This window comes from Cheilinus undulatus, linkage group 2 (assembly GCF_018320785.1).
Source record: "Cheilinus undulatus linkage group 2, ASM1832078v1, whole genome shotgun sequence".
NCBI classification, from domain to species: Eukaryota; Metazoa; Chordata; class Actinopteri; order Labriformes; family Labridae; genus Cheilinus; species Cheilinus undulatus.
The window spans coordinates 15,200,788-15,222,446 of record NC_054866.1 but is presented as its reverse complement, the minus strand read 5'-3'; the positions used below and the strand labels follow the sequence as shown (position 1 = coordinate 15,222,446).

General features: G+C 36.6%; 1 protein-coding gene across 1 annotated transcript in view; it reads left to right on the top strand.

Annotated features, from left to right (window-relative positions):
• The first annotated feature begins 203 nt into the window (after nt 1-203).
• igsf11 (immunoglobulin superfamily member 11) overlaps nt 204-21,659 on the top strand; it is a 142,148-nt gene continuing 120,692 nt past the window's right edge. The window contains exons 1-2 of the mRNA XM_041810805.1: nt 204-221; nt 354-515. Coding sequence (XP_041666739.1) covers nt 455-515 — 61 coding nt within the window. The 5' untranslated portion in view covers nt 204-221; nt 354-454. The remainder of the gene's footprint in view (nt 222-353; nt 516-21,659) is intronic.

Here is a 21,659-nt window from a genome sequence, read left to right as displayed (position 1 = left end):
GTTAGTCAATCCCACCACGCGGACGGGAAAGATGCCAGTTTTTATTCAGCTTCGAGGGCACTTTTAGATACCCTGGCTGTTTTTTTTTTCTGAATATTAAGTTAATGCCTGCTCGTTTATTGACTGGAGCGGTCGAGGAAAAAAAAAGAAGTGACAAGCAGCTACCGAAGGACGGAGCGTAAAGAGGAGTGTAAAAGCGCCCGGAGAAGAAAGGAACGCAGGTTTGATACAAATGGTACCGCTGTATGATTTCTCCACCTCATGTTTAAAAATTTAAGGCTGTATTGGAGAAATGTCGTTGGCGTACGCTGCGTAACACCCGGACTGCTTTCATGTGTGTCACATGCCTTTAGAGGGAACAGTTACTTTTCTTCAAGGGAACTGTGAGCTGAGCGGAGGTTGCACTTAGAGAGGAGGCACTCGGTAAAACGCAGTGCATGAACATTTACGAACGATGGTGAAGTTTCACAACTCAGACCTCTGGATAGCCTGGGTGGTCATTTTCTTCATGAAGGGTGAGTAGTACTTGGAAACTTGTGTAATGTACCTGTCCCTTAGGCTGCCACAAGCACAGTGTACCTCGTATAGATTACTACCACCAATATTACTCCTAATGCAACTACTACTATCACTGCTCGGCTGCTACTTCTACTGCTAATAACAATACTTAAAATAACACTAAAATTAGTTACAAGCTAGTTCTTTGTTTGCAAGGAAAATAGTTCTTAGTCTTTACTGGGCAATGACCAAAGCTACTCCTATTATTCTATGCGTGTTTTTGTAATGGTAAGTTTTCCCCAAACCAGAGAGTTAGATGTTAAGAGCGATGTCATTGTGTTTCCTACACATAAATGGAGATTTTACTGAGAGTAAAGGGCAAAATGTGTAAGGGAAACAGACAAGAAGTGCCCCCCCCCCATCAGACATGGCATAACAAGAATTCCATCCATTTTTGCAACTGCAGTAACCCTTCTGATTTCCACTACAGTATCCACATTATAAATAAGTAAAGCATCACCATTTCCCCAGCAAACCAAGGTCTCTTTTAAGAGGTAGAAACCTCAATCAGAATGACACTTATGTGGAAACCAATCTGCTGAATATGAACTTGGCCAGAAAGCAGAAAACAGAAGACTACGGAAAGATGGAGACAGGGGAATACATAAAAACAAATACAAAAACAGATCATACTGAATAATGGCAACAATTCCTGTACAAATTTCAATCATGAAGCTGTTATTAAATACAAACAATGTAATCTAGAACATTTACTGAGTTAAAGTTGTCAAGTTTTACAGTGATCAACAGTATCAAAAGTACTTTAGCTTCAGATTCCCTCTCATATTTGTAGCCAAAAGCTGCTGTGAGTGAAAGACAGAAACACTGTCATAGGTTAACTAATACATCTAGCATAGAAATGCATGACTGTGCAGGAGTTTTCTTCTAATTTTGCTAAGTGAATACAAGAAATGACACCATATTGGAGGCTGTGGACTACAGCTGAATGATATGGTAAAGTAATTGAAATGCAGTTTTTTCCTCCAGTATTGAAGTCGCAATTTAGTATGCAATAATAATAATAATAATAATTATTATTATTATTATATTTTAAAGATATATTTTTGGACATTTTATGCCTTTATTCATAGAGTAGGATGGTGGATAGAGCTGGAAACAGGGATCACATAGTGGGGGAGAGACATGCAGGAAAGGAGCCACGTGCTGGACTTAAACCTGGGTTGCCCACGTACATGAAGCGTACCTTAACCACAAGACCGTCTACGCCCCTTAATTAAATTTTAGGTTCTTGTTCATATGTTTTATTTTATACAAACACAAGCAATAAATAACTATAGGTATTCACAAACACCATATTCAGTAAACTGATTATTTTGTTTCGTATTGCAAATTGAATATGACTTGTTGTATTGAAGGAAATTATAACTTTATGTCCTTCTCGCTTTTAATGAAAACATACAAAAAGTGACTCTTCAATGTTTGCATGGTGTGCAGAACATATCATCTCCGCTACAAAAAACAGTGTTTAACACATTTTGACAAACATTTCAGGTCAAAGAAATATTGCAGCCTCTGCAATTTGATCATTGCAGTAGGCAATATTGCAATTTCATCTAAATTTCCCAGGCTGACTGAGGATGTCTGTTTTGTATCAAACAGCATGGATTTTTTATAGTATGGCATAAAATTAATTACAGTTTAATAAAAAATGAATGAACACAGAAGTAGGTTGTATGGATAATTTAGTGACAGTATCACTTTTGATAGTGAGGACTGTTTGGAGTTCAAAGGTTAAAGCTGCTATGACTAAACTCTGTTCGGAACTTTTGAATGCTAAATGCATAACAGTGAAAGTTTCTGTATTGAAAAGTTGTGCTTTTCATAAAATGCTGTTATAAGATGGAGTGATAAGGGAAATTGTGGCAATAAAAAAGCAAAGTAAGTGGAAAGAGTAAGACAGCTTTCAACACATCATGTAGAAAATAGCACAAGATAAGCTCAGAGGACAAATTCAGTGTTTCGCAAAATAAACAGAAAATGTAGTGAAGTTATGAAGACCATGCCTGTCTTTGATTAATAAAAAGATAATCAAAGAATAATTTTACAAAGTGAAATGCTCTATGTAAAAACAAATTATGATGAATATTTTTGACAAAATGAGTCGAATAAGACAAGTAAGTTTATAAAGGCAAAGACTGTTATGAGTTGGCAGATTTTTATAGACAAAATATTGGTTGTAAATATTATAAAATGAAATAAATTTTTTGGAGCATTTCTTCTCAGGAAACAAACAGGACACTACAGGACCTACCCAATCTGATGGCCAACCTGCACATTAGCTCTTAGAAGAGCACCATAACTCAAACTCACCACATCCTGATATTTTATCATGTTTCTAGGTCAGGTGTCACTGAAAATGAAAAAAATAAGATACATAAAATAAAATAAAAATATATGCTCATTATTAGGGCAGTATTCATCCTTCCACCACTAATGACAAATTTTCATATATTGCATACCATTTTCTTACACAGTAGTCCTTTAATTCACTTTTTCACTTTGTCTCAAAGGATCTACCTGAATTTGGTTTTCTTGGTATGTAGACTAAGGGTGGTTTGTACCTCACTAGTGGGGGCAGGAGCCCTCCCTTGGGACTGTTTTTGACAACCTTACTCTATTTTATTCACGCTTTGCCACCTATTTAGATTCAAACTACACACCTCAATCATTAAAAGCATTGTTAGAGGTTTACCTCATATATGATGCATTATCTCGAGGCCCCCTGGGGCAAGAGGCCCGGGCAATTGCCTACCTTTGCCTAATGGTGAACCGCCTATGGTGAACATGATTCACATTATATGCACAAAAAGGTTCATGTCACATTGTTTGAAGTCAAGTTGAGTCAGCTTTAGTGCTTTACAGAGTAAAAGGTAAAACATGAAAAAGGCCTTGATCAGCTGAAGATGATGTTAAAAGTAACAGTGAAATCAATTAAAATAGAACATCTTGAAGTTACTAATAGAATCTGTAATATATGACCATATGAAAAATTCAGGCAGTCGGTTTGCAAGTCAGTGAATAAATTCAAAAGTCCTTCAAAAATTTGAAAACTGTATATGGAAATTAAGACACAGTGAAACACAGAAAGGGAATTTCTTTTCCCAAGTTTTGACGTCAATAACAAAAAAAAAACAAACAAAAAAAAAAACAATCAATATTTTAGGCTTAAACAGCACCCGCCCACAAATCATTTACAATCCATCTGCATCAATTCCACAAAAACAGATGTATCTGGAATTAAATTGTGCTATGGGTTCAGTCTCTCCTCCCCCCAAGTAGGCCTACTTCATGTTTGGAGCCGACAAGCTGGTAAATCCCAGATTTGACCAGAAAAACTAAAGCTCTGATTTAGGATGACTTTTCCACACAAGTTGCCATGTCAGCCCACCCTAACAGCATGTTCGATTGTTTCTGTCTTTACGCTGTTGCTCTGCCATGCCCTGTTGTGATTCGTATACAGTTTTACAATTTTTACCATATTTTCAATAAACTGCTCTGAATAAAAAAGGAATCTCCGTTTACATGTATGAAGTTAGTGCTCTGAAACGGATACAGATAAGGAAGGATTATCTTTTCACCAGCCTGGTAAAAATCACAGATACCAGGCACTAAAGGAGATCATGCAATATGCAAGAAAAATCATGATATATTCCTTTAGATATCACGGGGAGAAATGTGTGTGTGGCAATTCATAAAAAGTACTGTCGTAGTATTTAGATCACTTTTGATACCAGTAATCTGCAGGGTTTCTGCCGAGCATTAGAAAGTCTTGAATGAGATTTTTATAATCTGAGGTCATAAAATGTCTTAAAAAGTCCTTTTTGCATGTGAAAGGTCTTCAATTTTAAAAGGCATGCCTGAATGCTTCCCTACTTTTCATTATGCTAGTATTACATGTTCATTCTTATTCTTTTTTGTTGACTAGCTTGTTTACATGACAATTAACAAAAATATTAATATCAACTTCTTATGTATGAATTCGCTACTGAAGAGGGAAAGAGAAGAAGGGAAATAAAAAAGGTTGAAGAAATTTACTTCTACAATAAAAAGACCAGGAATGGTTGGCAGAGCACACACAATGATTTTGAGGTGACTTATATGACATAGAATATTAACTTAAAAACTTTTAACAGTGGCAGTTGTAGCTGTGATGCAAAAATAGTCCTTTATAAGGCCAAAATAGTATTAAACTTGATTTTTAAAAGGGTGCAGCTACCCTGAATCTAACAGAAATGTTTGTGGGTATGCATAAAGGTTTAGTGCATTTTTTGACATTTGTTTTGAATATTGGAAATAAAAATCTTGCCTATGATTTTACTGAGCTACTATCTTGTGATTTTCCACAAGATGTCTCCCATTATTCACAGTAAAATACAAACATAGGATTCAGGATTGACAAAAAACATGTAAATAAAGGTTAATAGCACCTATCAATAACTGAACATCATATGAAATGTGTTACTGATACTAGTGACTCAACAAAGATGGAGAAAACCACGATTCAATAATGAACAGGCTCACAATGTGTCAAAATCTTTATCAGAGAGAAAACACAAAGCAGAGCAGATGAAATGTTTGGAAATTCCAAGCATCAGAGTCCCATTGGGGCGCTGTGCCAGAACACTAAAAGCATTTCTCTTTTTATTTGTGTCTACACGCACATGTGAGCAGAAACACATAAACAAGTCTAATTCTTTATTTCTCCCTCTCAAAGTCCACCCAACACATAAAAACATCAGCCTCTGGAATGAGTGAAGGTTCAAGGCTGCTATCTAAACATGAAGACCAGCCAGTCAAAACTCAGCTGTTTTATTAGATGGCCAACTTGTTCAGAGAAACCCACATTTACTGGAGTTACTTTTTTTCCTGCTTCTCTTTGCATCTTGGTGGTAGAGCTTAGAGATATGACCTAAAATTTTTATCACAGTTTTTTTTTTTTATCTTTGCAGTAACAGTATTGCATGGCTGTGGTATTACAAAATGAAAAGGGATTGGACGTTTCAATTTATGCCCATGACCCCCTTCTCCTCCTGTGTTGGCACACTCAGATGAGACATGAAATCACTGAGAGAAGTCTTAAAAAGTCTCAGTGTGTTCAGTTATCAGTACTTGTTGTCTGTGGTTTGGGGTTTGTTTCTCTCCTGCTGAGGTGCATAAGCTGCTCCTGAACACATCACATTATATATGCCCCTTTCATAATAAAAGCATTCAATTAACAATATAAATGGGGGCTTGTATTGGGTAGAACTTCTCAGAAACATGTTTATCATTGAGTTGACTTTGTAGATTGTAGGGAAACTACATTTGCAGTGAAACCTCAGTCATGTAAAAATAAAACATACAGTTATTTACTAATCATTGACAACAAAAATCAACCACTTCATGCCTGAAGCTCACATTGTTGGAAAATCTGATTTGTTATTTTTGACATAGTTATTTTGAAAATGAGGGATTTAATTTAAAAGACATGAAAAGAATGTGTCAACACTTTAAATGCTTAAAATCAGGAGTTTTGGATTTCAAAATTTATGTCACAATACTTGCATAATAGAAAAACATAATCATTGATTTCTTTACAAGAAAGTTGGTACACTGTTGCAATGAATCTAAGGTCCGGCCAGGTGTGGGAGCATATACTGATTCGACACTCTGCTGCGTCCACTTTGGCCCTGCACTGCTCCAGCCTCTTGATGGCCTTTGACCACGCCTATCCAAGTATCTCCATCCCTCCAAGTATCTCTTCATGAGAGAGTCCTCCTGAAGAGAAGACTTGTTCCAGGTGACTCTTGGATTGGGATGAATCAGTTGAGAAGTGATCGTTGACACCTCAGCACCACCAGCAATGTTCAATTTATATATGCTGTGCAGAGGTTAATGAGTACTACCCTATGCAAGTCTTGCGAGTCAATCATAGGTGTCTACCTGCAATGCAATGTAAGTAGAGGTAGAAAAAGTATGACTATTGTACTCAAGTAAAGTATAGTTACTCTGGTTAAAATGTACTTAAGTCCAAGTAAAAGTACTGGTCTGTAAATCTACTCAAGTAAAAGTAAAAAGCATTTAATAAAAAGTTTACTTTAAGTACTGAGTACTTAGTAGCTACTGAGGAGTTGTACAATTAATACGATCTTTCCTTATTGGCAAGAACAACAAGAGAATAGATGTCCACCATGTTGTTCACATTAATTCAAACCTCTATAATAACGTAAAATATCTTGAAAATTGACAGTTTTAATTAAACTCATATAGAGCTAAATTTAACATTTTAAGTGTTGATATTAGTCCACACTAAATATAATTAAACTACACTTTTGAAAATGTTTGGTATGTTACATCTTGACAGAGCTACTGTAACTGTTGAAAATCTGTGGTAAGATGGGTCTCCTCTGGTAGGAGCAACACAGAGAGTCAACCTCAGAGCAAGGCAATGCATACTGATGAAGAACACGCATTATGTGTCCTTTAGGAGCATCCAGAGTCACAAGCAGGAATTCTGTCTCTGTGGATAACTTCACTCATGGTGTAAATGTGTCTCACATCAAAAATAACAACAATTGAAACTTGAGAAAAAAACACATCCAAACACAACTAAACAATCTGCCCAAGGGCATAATTGGGAAACTCAACCCACATATCCCCCACATTGGAAGTAGCAAAAGTCCAGGAATAGTTCTCAAGTAAAAGTACAGTTACTCTTGTTAAAACTGGCTTAAGTAGAAGTAAAGGTACCTATTTAAAAATCTACTTCAACAAGTAAAAGTACATGAAAGTTACTACTCAATTACAGTAATTTGAGTAAATGTAATTAATTGTTTTCCATCCCTGAGTGTAAGGGTGTGGAGGTGTAAACAAAAAGAATCGGGAAAAAGGGATTCATAACACAACAGACTATTTGTTAAATCAACATAAGCAGAAAAAAAGTAACCGGCAGTAATTATGTGAGTAGTTGGCTGTTTTGCTGACAGTTGATGCTCTTGGAAAGCCCTGCTTGAGCTGTCAGTGGCTTTAGTTTTGCCTTGTGTGTGCACCATAACCAAGTGTGTTTAACATGAGATCCATCATTGGGTGAAATTTACCTGAGGCTGTTTTTCAATATGTCTGATTTGCACTAATAAAATTTCAAAGTCTGTCCTTTTCCTGAAACTTTGTTCTGAAGCACCTGTTAATGCCGGGGTGGCAAACTCAAGGCCTGGAAGCAAAATCTGGCCCATTTTGCAGTTCACAATTCTGGCTTAAATTTAGTTTTTTTTTTTTTTTTCATATTTTGACTATTTAAATTCCCACTTTTAAATTCTGAGTCATATTTGACCTTTAAAGCTCATGATTTTAATTTTTCCCTTAATTCATTACTTGTTAAAATGTGGCTGACAGTTTATAATTAAATGGTGACCCTCAAATTTGACCTAAATTCAGACTCTGGTCTTTGCTGTGATTTTTGACATCCCTGTGCTGATGTTAAGTGTTGTTTGCATACATCCAGATTTTGAAATTGGCCATTAATACTTAGAACTACAATTTAGGTCAAGTTCCCCCCACAAGTAAGCATTGATTTAACGTCTGTTTTATTTAATGCCAGTAGATAAACAATAGATGTTACAATGGAAACATCTTCTGTCTGTATCTGCTTTGCCTAATCACCACTGACAGGTAAATTCTACCTGCTGGCTGTTTTAGGAATGTTGAGGCCCTGGACAGTTCTAGTGTGAGACCATGATGATGGTGTTGGTGTTGGATATACCGATACCACATTTTCCAGACAACGTATGAGTACAAGTACTTGAGTGTTCACCAATACTGAGTACAAATATGAGTACTTAATAACACCATAGCTGTTCTTAAAATTATTTTGAAAGTTTTTTTAGTTTCATCAGATGTTCTTTATCCCTCAACAATTTATTGGTGCATAGTTTTCATTCTCCTCTACTTTTTCATCCTCATTTATCTTGAAATATTACCAAACTGCAGACATGGCTCCAACTTTAACTATGTAATCACATAATGAGAGGTTAACATGCTTTGATATGATACTCAGAACAGTATCTGCAATATTTTATGAGTACGAGTCCTTAGGCTTGGTATCAGCACTGATAACCAACACTGGTATCAGTATTTATGCATCCCTACTCTTGATACTGCTTTATTGCCCCCCACTACTAGGTAGGGAGCTGCCAGTGTTTCTACAGATACATTTAAATAATATAAAGTCAGTATCTTCTGTATTGTGGCTGCCCATTGCGTCCTTGTGAACTGACCTCCACTTGTTCATGTCAGATTGGTCACTGGATCAATTGTTACTGTTGTAATAGACACTGAATTGCTTTGTTATTATGTAATGAGATCTTAGTACTTGAATTTTATCTTGTGTGTGCTTTTTCTTTACAAAAGTATGTGTTTTGAGGCTGTGGACTTACATTAACCAGAAGTAAAAGGAAGCGAATTTTGCATGTCTGAAAAACAGTAAGCAATAAGCAACTATGAAAGGAGGAAGTAAAATCCATGAGGGGCTGGCTCAGGCATCAGTCGCCTACCCATAAATGTTGTATCTGCTCCACTCAAATAAGAAAAACCCTCTCACAGAAGCTGTGAAGAGAAACAGGGATGTTGAAATCTGCAGAGCCCAAAAGCTGAAGAGAAAGTTTGTTAAAGTTAGAGGAACAGTAGAGGTTTTATTCTCAAAAAGTAATTAGTTCAGCTCTCGTCACAACACAACCCCCCTGGCAATACCAACACAGAGATGCTCTGTCCACGATCCTCCAACGTAACGATTCACCCAGAACAACCCGCAGGGATGTTGCAGGGACCGATCAATGCAACAAATTACATTCAAGTGGTGGTGACTCTGAAACTTTCCACTGCTTTTGGCTGTTTAGCTTTTCAACACAATGGATATTATGAGGATGCATGATTCTAACATATTAAAATGTTACAGTTAACCTCCAGACTTCCGTTATTTAGCCAGGAAGACTCCAGAAGATCTTAAATTAAGGGTACATGAGCTGTAATTGCTACAACTTTTTTTTTTGTTTATTTACTGCCTGAGCACACGTTTATCTACACTATCTGGTACAATAGACACCATCTCTTCAAGCGCACGGTTAGCATGTCTGTGCTGACACTGATTAAATTGAACAGACTTTTTGGTCAAGTGTGATCAAAAAGAGATCCAGATTCTGAAAGCAAAACCCCCCTAAAGGTCCAGCTTAGACAAGGAACAATTGAGCATCAATAAAAACACAAACATAAAAGTAAAAAAAGAACATTTCTGGAGCTCATAATATTCACAGCATCATGTTTGCATGCAAGCTGCAAGTAGACCAGTTCTTCTTCCTCTGTGGTCTTGCTGCTCTGCTCAAACTAATGTAATTACACAGCAAGCCAGGTCTGTTTGTTGTTTACATTGTATCCTTGCTCAGTTTGATGATTGTATTTGAGTCCAAATTAATTCAAATATGACTCATGCCATTCAGTGAAGTTACCATTCTTATTTCTCATTCATGTTTAAATGAGAAGTAAGAACAGCTTTGGAAATGTACAGAAAGAAAAAAAACATCTAAGGCTGCATTTGCAAACAAATCTATGAATCATAAAACCTTGATTTATAATATCATTAAAGCTTTTTTCTTCCTTTTTCTAAACCTTACAGCTAGAAGGGCTAATGATGTAAAACCAAAAAAATCATATTTTGATTTGCTTTCTTTTTTTAAAGGTTTATTTGTAATTTTTATACCTTTATTCACAGAGGAAGTCACTGGATAAAGTCTTAAACAGCGATGAAAGAGAGGAGAATGATCCGTGGAGAAAGAGTCACAGGCTGGATTTGAACGTAGGCTGCCTGCATATATGGGGCGCAACCTAACAGCTTGGCCATCTAAGCCCCATATCTTCACATTTTTAGCCAACTTCTGATACACAAAATAAATCTGAACTTTGTGTCTGTAAATAAGAGAAATAAGAGATGTCTGTCACAATACCAGAAGTATAAACTTTGATGTGGTTCTATTAAAATGAAATGGTATCAAAAACATTCCATACCACAGAGACAACTAAAGAAGTTCTGGACACCCATTATTGGACTGTTTAAATAATAAAAACTCTCAAACAAATTCCTACTTGCTGTCTTAAGTGAACATAAAGACTGGTTACATTGTTCCTTAAACATAATGTGTTTCAAAATAATAAAATCTTCATTATTTTAATGATCAGTGGTATCAAAAAATACAGAAACTTCAGTCATATTTTTGACCAAAAGAGAAAAAAAAAAAAACTAGAGAATTATTTATTGCTTGTGTTTGGTGAAAAATAGATGAGGCACTTAAGAAATAATCCAATATTGAATTGCTATTTGATTTTTTCCCCAAATAGTTCAGCCCTCCTTCGTTTGCCATTGTTTCAACATTTTTCTGCAGCTTCTTGCTGTCAATAAAATCCTGTACAAATCTGGTTACACCTTTATCCTTTAAGACTGCATTTATTTATGCTTCTATTTCTTATTTTATCAACTTGTTTTGTGATGTTTTTAATGTTATTAGATTTTTTGTAAAGCACTTTAGTCACCTGTGGGGTGTTGTAGAGGGCTATATAAAAAAAAAAATGTACATTTACATTCACAATACTGTCAAAAGACAAAACATTACCACAAAAAATTAAGCAAGGCAGGATTTTAATCGTCACCACTCAAGTAAGGTGTTGCATTGTGGGAAAAGCTGCCTTAATATTTCATTTAAATGTAAAAAAAATCAGACAGCTCTTTGGACAGGTCAAAAGTCATCTGTACCTTGTTTTATCAAACATTTTCCTTTTTACAATTCCCATTTTTTATCTTTTCAATCCATAACAAGTTCTTTTTACCATTGCCAAAATTATGTCATTATCTTCAATCTGCCCAAACTCCCTTATTTTCTTTCAAAAGTAAAGTAAATTAAAATAAGGGAGTTATTTATTTATTATTTATTTACATCCAATGTGACAGAAAAATGTATGAATAAGTTTGTTCAGTTTTTGGCCCTACCTTTGTACCCCCCTCATTCCTTAAAATTTAAAGTGCGGAAAGTCTGTACATTAGCTAGTTTGAATTTTTACACTTGAAAAGAAATAGATTTTTGTGCTTTTTCAGGTAATTTGTCGGTATTATCAGGCAGAAACAACGTACAAACCTGCTGTTTTATTGGGATAAATTATGCTAACAAAAGGCCAATGATTGTACTGGAGAGACTTGATGTTCTTTACAGTGAAATTATTATATATATATATATATATATATATATATATATATATATATATATATATATATATATACACACACACACACTGGAGATCAAAATTAGAGAACAATCCACAATTTCCTACATTTCAAGTTCTCTGAATTGCCCTGTTTTAAAATGATCCAGACACGAGTAAAAGAGCAGAATTTTAAGCATATTGCATGTGTTACATATAATGTGAAGCACAGTATAAAAAACTTAAATGAAATATTTAAAAAGAATACTGATTAAAATTAGAGAACATTTTCAGATACCTCCCAGTAATCAGTGATAGCCTGGCACCTGGTGCTAATTTCCTTTCTTATCTGACAAACCCTATTTAACTTGCAGTCTAACTTCCAGTTTTCACTGACTTCACAAGATAGTGAGCCATTCTAAAGTGACCAAAACCCTCCGGCAGCAGGTTGTCCAGATGAAGGCCAAAGGGATGACCCTGTCAACCATAGCAAGAGAAGTTGGCTGTTCTAAATCTGTGATTTCAAGAATATTACATCTTTAGAAAGTCACAAACTCATTCAAGTCCACCAAGAAGGATGGTCATCCACAAAAGACAACTAAAAGAGAGGACAGAATAATATGGAGAACCTCAGTGGACAATTGGTTTAACACTGCAGCTGGAATTGCTCGCCAGTTCATCACTGAACAGGGACTCTGTCTCATCATACAGTGTCTTGACGTTTAAGAACATTTGGACTGAAAGCCCACTCAGCAGTGACCAAACCTCTCATTAGCAGAAAGAATCAAACAGCTAGACTAACCTTTGCTGAGGGACATGTTGTGTGGACAGAGTAAAACTGGTCCAAAGTTTACATCAGTGATGAAAGCAAGTTTAATTTATTTGGATCCAATCAAAAACATTATGTAAATCGTCAAATTGGGGAAAGACTGAACCCAAAGTGAATAAAGAAGTCAGTGAAAAGTTGAGGAGGAAGTGTCATGGTTTGGGGAATGTTTTCTGCAGCAGGAGTTGGGCCTCTTGTACAGCTACACGGCTGAGTGAATGCAAATGTTTATCAGAACCTTCTTTGACAACATATGATTCCTTCCCTGTGTTCATAACCTAATCAGACAGTAATTTTCATGCAGGACAATGCCCAATGTCAACCGGCAAAATGTGTAAAACAGTTCTTTGAAACTGAAAACATTGAAATATTGAAATGGCCAGCCCAGAGTCCTAATCTAAACGCAAGAGAAAACCTCTGGAAAATCCTTGGCGACAAAGTTATGGCCAATAAACCCACTACAGTCACTGAACTGTGGAAGAGACTGGAAGAAGAGAGGACCAAAATCACACCAAAAAAGTGTGAGAGACTGGTGACGTCCTGTGGCTGTAGATGTGCTCAAGTCATTCAAAGCAAAGGCCTGTACACTTCCTACTAGTTTTTAACTGCTGTAACCTTCAGAAAATTTTGCTATAATCTTTCTTTGTGCTACAGGCATTGCTGTTCTTTAAATTTGATCACTGTGTTTTCCATTCTCTGTTTTAAAACAATGTTCCAGTAGCGTGGTATTGCCACAACAAAAAATCCTTCAAATGTTGAGCAATGAAGATTACATTATTTCGGAATAAATCAAGTGTTCATAAATTGTTCTCTAATTTATATATATATAGATATATATATATATATATATATATATATGTATCAGAAGATCAGATATTAGCAAAAATCCTTTATTATGCATCACTAAATTACAAATAATTGCTCAGGTAGACTACACATTTCAATAAGATGATTTTGTGGTCAATAAATACTACTGTTCTGGTTTATGCATGTTTTTTTTTTTATCAAGCATGATGCTGGACATCTTTTTAGTTTTTTAAATAAACATCAACATGAACCATATTGTATGAATACATTTAACCCTTTATCTCATTTGAAAGTATCAGTATATCTTAAAAACCTGATATATTGCCCAGCTTTATTGGAGGATAATATATCAGGAGAGCAGGGTGACGAAAGCTTTGAAAGCATGACTGAATCTAGCCTGTATTAAATAGGAAAAAATCCCCTGTCTTAGGTTGAACATGTCCCTCAGGTTTAAAACCCTATTGATGCAGAATGCTAATGATAAAAAGTCCTGTCTGTGTCAGTTGTATCTGATAGGTTGTGCCCCACCCCCCTTTTCCGCCTGCTGCTAAAAAGGAGCAGCTGGAACAAGAGTGTTGGACAGATGGAACTTTCCACCTCGATTATTTTTCTCTCTAAAAATAGCCTCTCAAAAATTAAAAGACCTCTGGGACCATTTGGAAAGTGCATGTGTGAGCATGAGTATGCTTATGTATGGATGATAGACAGAGGCGGCAGAGAGGCACAACTTCAGATGATGGGGTCCTCAGATGATGGCAGTAGCGACCATCCTGGGAGTGTAAATGAATAAATGATAGGCAGATATTTGGAGAAGAGCGAGCACAGCATTCCCCCAGTCCCACGGTCTCTTAAGCACACACTGAACCAGACCCTAAAGAGTCCGCGGTCTGCTCTACTGAACAGCAGTTGGCTAAGCATCTGGGCAAACATCTGATGTGGTCAGTTTCACAGACATTTGGGGGTTTGGGGCCCTGGTTGTACCTTATATCAAATTGTGAATGAGGGAATCATTAGTAAATCATGAACCTCTTTGAAGCAGGATGATATTGAAGCCAAAATTTAATCAAATATGTTTTCAAAGCTCCTGTGAGGAAATTTTATTTGTGTTGATTTTGGCATCCCCTGCGGACAAAGACATACCTTTCATGTCTACTGATCTCTTCCTGTATATGAGTAAGTGGTGTTGTTTGATGTAAAATCCCATCCTGATCTCTTTTAACTGTCGAAAATGTAAAATGTTAGACATCATCGTCTTTGCTGTGCAGTCTTCTAGTTTGATACTCATGTACATTACAAATTATCATTCAAATGATGAAAACAGTTGATTAGAGTCTTGTTTACTGTATTAGTCTTATGATGACATCACTATAGCTGAAAACTCTTTATACAAAATTGAAGCTCATTTTAATTTCATGACAAAGAGGCACTTTGGGAAAGAGGGTGTTGTGTCCTAAAGGAGATAATAAGGCAGGCAATACACCTGTTACCAACAGGTCTAGATACTTAGAGTGCTTTCATACAAGGCAATCCTTGTCATACCCAAGCATATTTGACCATTCAAATCCAGTTTATATGACTATCGTGGGTGCCTTGTGCACTTTCTTGTTCACTGCACAGATGGAAGGGTGGGCTTTGGCATGGTGTGGATGCTCACGCATGAACATAATGGACAGATATGCAGTGTGGACATATCATATTATTGATGTGAATTTTTGCACAGTCTTGCAGAATCTAGAAATTTAGCGTTAGAGGGGCATTTCCAATCAAAACTTCTCAACGTAAACAATGAAGTCATTAAAGTTGCAGTGGCCTACTATGTATTGTTCTCCAGTGTTCTGACTCTTGAACAAGACTTTGTTAAACAAAGCCACATCCCTCATTGCTTTAAAACATGATGATGTGAATGAGAGGTTATCATGCCCAGGCCTGGTTCGGCCTGTTGTTCTGTGTGTGCAGGCAAGCAGGAAACTGAGAATGAGGGACAGCTGCACTTCAGTGAGGGCAACTGAGATGAGTGTGAATGCACCCTAAGACCTAATGTTAACCATTACAAACAGTCTAAAATGCGGCCACAACAACAGTCTATCTCAAAGCAATGTCTTCTCAGTTGATTTGCTTTTGGTTGCTTTTGTGACACCATGTACTAACTACACACAACACACTTGAGCTTCAGTGACAAAATCAGCTTGATCACATTGACTCTTGTTGTATTATCATGACAGCAGGTGAGCAATGCAGCACAAAGCAATGCTATGCAGCAGCATGACATTCTAGCCCTGTCACCTCGCTCCTATTTTCCTCTCTGTTGCTTGCATTGAGATGTTTAAGGAACAAGAAAATAGGTAGATGACAAGGCATCAGGAATGTTTGATAGGAAGGTTTCCTTGAGGGTGACTGACGTAGAGTCGGTTGTCTTGTAATTGGTAGGTTGTGGGTTTGATCCCCAGTCACGTGTATGTGTCCTGGGCAAGACACTTAACCCCAAATTGCTCCCACTGCTTCCCACTGTTTCGTCAGTGGTGTGTAAATGGGTGTAGATGGATTTGAATGGGTTACCTTATACTGATAGCACCCTTGACCACCATTGTGTGAATGGGTATGTGTTGCCTGTGGTATTAAAGTGCTTTGAGCAATCAGACGACTAGAAAAAGCGCCATAAAAGCTCAAGTCCATTTCCCATTTGATTTTCTTTATTTTTTCTTGGTTTAAATGTCCTCTGACTTGTATCAACACAAAGACAAAACTGTTTAGCCTATAGCTGTTGAAGGCTCATCAATGGATAGGGCTAGACTCTGCCCACATTCAAAATAAAAGGACTGGATGTCATAATTTTACAAGGAAAATACTGACATTTACAGAATTACATGTCTAAGAGATCCAGTGTGATTTAACCCAAAGAGTGATGTGTCTATCATTAAACAGAAATCCAGACCTGGTTCAACAGTTAACATCCTTTTCAATGTCTATTTAAAATCTTTGTTCTAAGTCTACTAATTTGTTTTGTCATTTTGACCATTTGTCAACTTAAGTGATGAACATAATGTTGATTTTGATATTTTGTCAGTCATATTTACAGCAGTGGGTGAAATCCTGTCTACTTGGAAACATTTTCTGCATATTTTATTTTTTAAACAGAACCACAAATTCAGCGCTTTATCAGCTGTGTGAAGTTAAAGTAATAAGGTCGACAGGCACCAAATTGAGCAGGTTTACACATATTTAACAGGAGATGAGAAACAAGACATGACACCCTGACTATATAGGTCTGACTGGTGCTGACACAGTAGATAGGATCCTGACAGACCTGGATTATTTTCAGAAGTTGGTGGCTGGGCAGTAGTCCCATGAGTTTCAATGAGGCCAGCTCTGCTCATACTGCTCTTTTTTACTGTGCTGCTCAGCTCAGTAATGTTTTAATTCTAGCCTTAACAAATATAAGACAAGATTTTAAATTTGCATGAATATGTGGTGACCATTTTGATTGAAGCAGATCTCCTGGTTAAGTCTGGTCTAAACAAAGATGCAGTGTCTACAATCAGATGCCAGAAACTAACTCTTGAACCAGTTTTGATGTGTTCAGTGTTGGCCATGCACGCCTTTTTCTAACAGAAAACAGCTCTCTGCACTTAAGCACTTTAAATTTCAGCACTTTCCAGCTATACATTTTAAGTAAAAGGCTTTTAATTCTGCATAATTATGTGCACTTTAGTCTTTTTAAGTGAGACAGCCATAAAATATTAACAAATCCAGGTCTACAATGGTGATTCATGGTTGGTGAAGATGGAAAGGTATAATTTAGGTATCCTAAAATGACATAGTGACATGACAAAACGCATTAATCTGTATTCATTATGTGTACAGCAGTATCTTGTGAGTAACATACTGTGACAGATTGTACCATTCGGATGAAACCATCATTCCTTTTGAATGTGTGTGCAAAAAGCCCCGGGCTTATGCATATTTGAAGCGGATGTCTTCCTCATGTCAGGGCACCCTTAAGATCATCTCCTTGAAATGAGTGTTTTTTTCCCCCCCTGCTCTTGAATTTTTACTAGACCTTTGCGAACAGTCCTGCCTCAGTTATCCCAGGGATATTTGTCCCACAGGTGATCTGACAGGTGTGTGTCTGTGTATGTTTGTGTACCACAGGCACTAGTATTCCCTTGGCAGATGTGGGCACACAACTCTGTTAATCTTTACTTATTGTTATGCTTTTAGTACACTTTTAATGTGGATCTGAAGAATGGCTATCGAAACCTTTTACTTCCATTAAATTCAGTTTCTGTTAACATCATTTTCTAAGTAAGAGCATACAGCCTCTTTAGAGAGCTTATTAAATAATCAGCCAAAATGCTCTGGGTGATTTTATTTTGAAATGCGACATGAAGTTGCGTGCATCCAGAGCTCTGCTAAAGTAAAACTGGTAAAAATGTCCAAAAATATCTGTACATTGAAGCAATCTGTGGAGCTTAACTGATGTAGTGTTTGAAGTAAATATTTCACCAGAAATGGATTGTGAGGACCATTTTTGTTGAAACCTGTTATCAGGAGTAGGTTTCAGTAGAGCTTCAAAATGATCTGTTTTATTGTCAAATCCATGTTTGTCGGTTGGATGCGTAGATTGTGGCGTCTGTGTTGGTGCAATCTTGAAATGTTTTTTCATGGTTGGAATCACAGGAATCTTAACTGGAATGTATGGCATGAGTGATATTTACAGTCTTTTTGTATATAATGGTGATAATTAGGGCAAAACACACAGATGACTCAGGGGGAAGACTGCCAGACTTTCAACAGATTTTAATGGTAATGATATCTTATTCTATTTTAGCAGATTTAACAGATAAACTGTTTCTGATGTTAACGTCTTTATATATTAATTAACATGTAAAATAACAATTTTGATGTTCCCATCTCTGTTCCATGGCAAACAAGCAACCCCGAGCTAAAAAATTTGATCAACCCATCACAAATTCCAGACAAGTGGATTGTCCTTCTGGTTAGTTTGCTGTACTGTATACCAGCCAGCTCAGTCTCACCACGTCCTAAACGCATTCATGTGCCAGTCATCCTGTCACATCAAACAGTGTTGCATGCTTGCTGTCCACACTGCATCCACGAAAGGCCAGTTCAGAACAAAGATTAGTGATGAGACGAGTCAAAACGCACAACTGCTTGCAACAAGCCACTCTGTGACGTTCTAAACACTGCTGTAACTAAAGGAGATGATGCATCGTTTCAGAAATGACCCTCACAATAACTCTGTTTAAAGTGACTGCACGATAAAGCTGTCACTAAAAGAAGGACAGCAGGGCATGTGAAAATGTTTTTTTCATGTGTTTTTGTTGTAACATATATGGAGGTGCATGAGAGTGATTGATCACTAAATCCTCCTTGGCATCACCATTGTAGGATGGCAGTGCAATTTCACAGCACGTATAAACTCAACATGCTTTGCTAGCTCACTAGTATTATAACCAAGGTGTCCGCTTAAGTAGACAAATTTAGCTCCTAAGGCCTGGAATTTCTCATGTATTCTCTTGTATAGTGCCACACACAAATTGAAGTTTTGAGCTTTGTATTGACAAGCTTTTTACTGCTTTGTTGTGTTGGCACAAGTCAAAGCATTATAGATTTCAAACATGGAGATGAATGTTGCCAATGCTCAGTTATCTCAACTTTGTAAAGCAAGCTAACGTGCTCCGTTGAGTGAGTAAAGTGAAACAAAATAAAGTAAATAATCATGTCAGACAATCCTGATGTCTTGTCATCTTCCTCTTTCCTTGTTCCTCTCTTGTTCGTTTAACTTGATGAGAGCAGCTGAAAGGAAAATAGGAACAAGGCAGCAGGAAAAATATCATGCATTGTATGCATGGCATATTGCTTACTTCTCAGAATACTACAATGGGAATCAAGCTGATTTTGTACCTGATACTCTCTTATGTCATGTGCAGTTAGGGCACGGTGCCAGGCAGACGATATAATCGCTCTTAACAATACGTCGACGTGTGCATGATGGCCTCCCTGGATACATTTGGGATGCAAGCAGAAGTGAAGAGGCAGAGGGAATGTGACAAGGTCAACACAGAACCAGCGATAACAATGACAGAAGTTTTGAAGACAAGCAAAGAGGCCAAGTTGGGAATTATCCACACCTGTCAACATAGTCCATGCACAGGGATAAACATGCCTGTTGAAATATGCAAATAAAAAAGTCAGAAGTCAGTTTGAAAATCTGAACACCACATGGAAAGCAGATTTTAAAGTTGATGTGTTTTGTCTCACTGCAGAAAACAGACAAGACAAACACTGTTCAATATTCATACACTACTGAACTACACAGATATCACAATGTGATGCATTAATAATAACCAACTTAAAAAAATGTGAATGAAAACTTAAGAGGTTACACAAAGTCATTTACTGAGCAAATTTTCTCTTTAGATAATTCCATGTAAAAGGTTAGCAAGGAATTCAGACTGCACCCTTTTGTATATTTAAAGACATTTTATCTAATTTGTGCCATCAATTTAAATTTTGGATTATCCCATTACACCCTTTGTTTATTTTAAAGGAGCAGTATGATTAAGGATTATTTGATTAAATTCACTTTTTAAGGAGAAAAAATATGTCTTTTCCTGGTAAGAATCTGTCTTTTTTTTCTTGGAAGTGAAATTAAAGAATCAAATGTATTCATAGTCTGACCTCAGTTAATAGAAAAGTATTGTAATACATATATTACTAAGATTTGAGTGTCTCATTACATTGATTTATTTATTTATAGTTAAATGTGATGGTGGCTGCTGCATTGACACCAGGCATACAGGAGAAAGATGCCAATCAAGCTCAGTTTTTTTTAGGTCAGAATTTCCTGACACAAGTGTTGGAGAGAGGACTATATATGGGTATTTTCAACGGCTCTCCCTGGAGTCCTGTGGCTTTGCATCACTAATTTGAAATTGATTGCGAATTGATCCGCACAAGAACTAAATGACCTTACAGCTCTTAATGAACCCAGCGGCTGAACTAACTGGTGCTACGCTGTGGGATGTTACACATTCTTTGACCTGCTTTGAGTGCATGTTGGTCCTATCGCTTGTCTTTACCACATAACTGTGCTCTCAGGGCATTTTAACACTTATGCATTTGTTCATTTGCTCTGGTCCTAATTATGGACTGATTTGTTACATTATTGCATAATTACTTTCAGTTTTCTCTGTGTTCAAATGTGGGCATATACAAGTGGACCAAAATTTTAACAACATTAAGAAAATGCTTTCCTATGGGTCAGATTTTCTTGTGGCAAATTTCATAAGTAAACAAATACTCATTGTCTCCTGCCAAGCTGCTTAAAAGTCACTCTGACTGGACTGATGCTGGCTCTGATCATTCATTTCTATACGTTTTGCATTAATCAGTGTAGTAAAAGGAAACTGCTTGTGAATGAGGTCTTGGACACACTAAACTGTGTTCTTCAAAATCAGTGCACTACCAGGTAATTTTTAAAAAGTGCACTAAAAAGCACACATGCATGCAACTTTGTTTCTATGATCTGAGATAAACAAAAAAGAAACAAATGATTTTGAGTTATAAATAAATAATCTGTCATCGTATAATCAGTCTTCTGCTGAGCCTTTTGTCTTTCTAACTTTGACTAGAAATAAACAATCAAAAAATTCAGAGAAACAAATATGAATTTATTTTTGCACATATATGCTGAATATTTGAAATTCAAAAAAATGTATCACTATAGCATTTTCTACCAAAATCTTTATCAAACCATGAATTCTCTTTATTTTTGTGTTATTCTTAAAAGAGCTGATCCTTTTTCATCCATAATTTGATTTCACAGCAGCTGAGTCGCGTGAGGATGAACCTTTATTTTTATAACATCTTGAATTAAAATAATCTAAGCCAATGAGATTGCATTATCAAAGGACATCTTGTACAAACAGGCTGTACTTACTAAAAAACAGCAGAAGATGACGTGTAACAGGAGAGACCCAAAGACAACCAGTTTGTTTACTAGAGGGAGTGTGTCATAGTAAACATGAGCAGAAGGGGCAGAGCGAGCTGAGAGTGTACATTTATTAATTGATAGTGGATTGCATCATTTCTCCAAAAATAAATAAATAAATTGACAATTAATATATGCCCTGGTAGAGTGTATGTGTGGATGTTCATTAACTCTGTACTATCTATCATGGCCTCTCAGAGATGATGGGGCCCTATA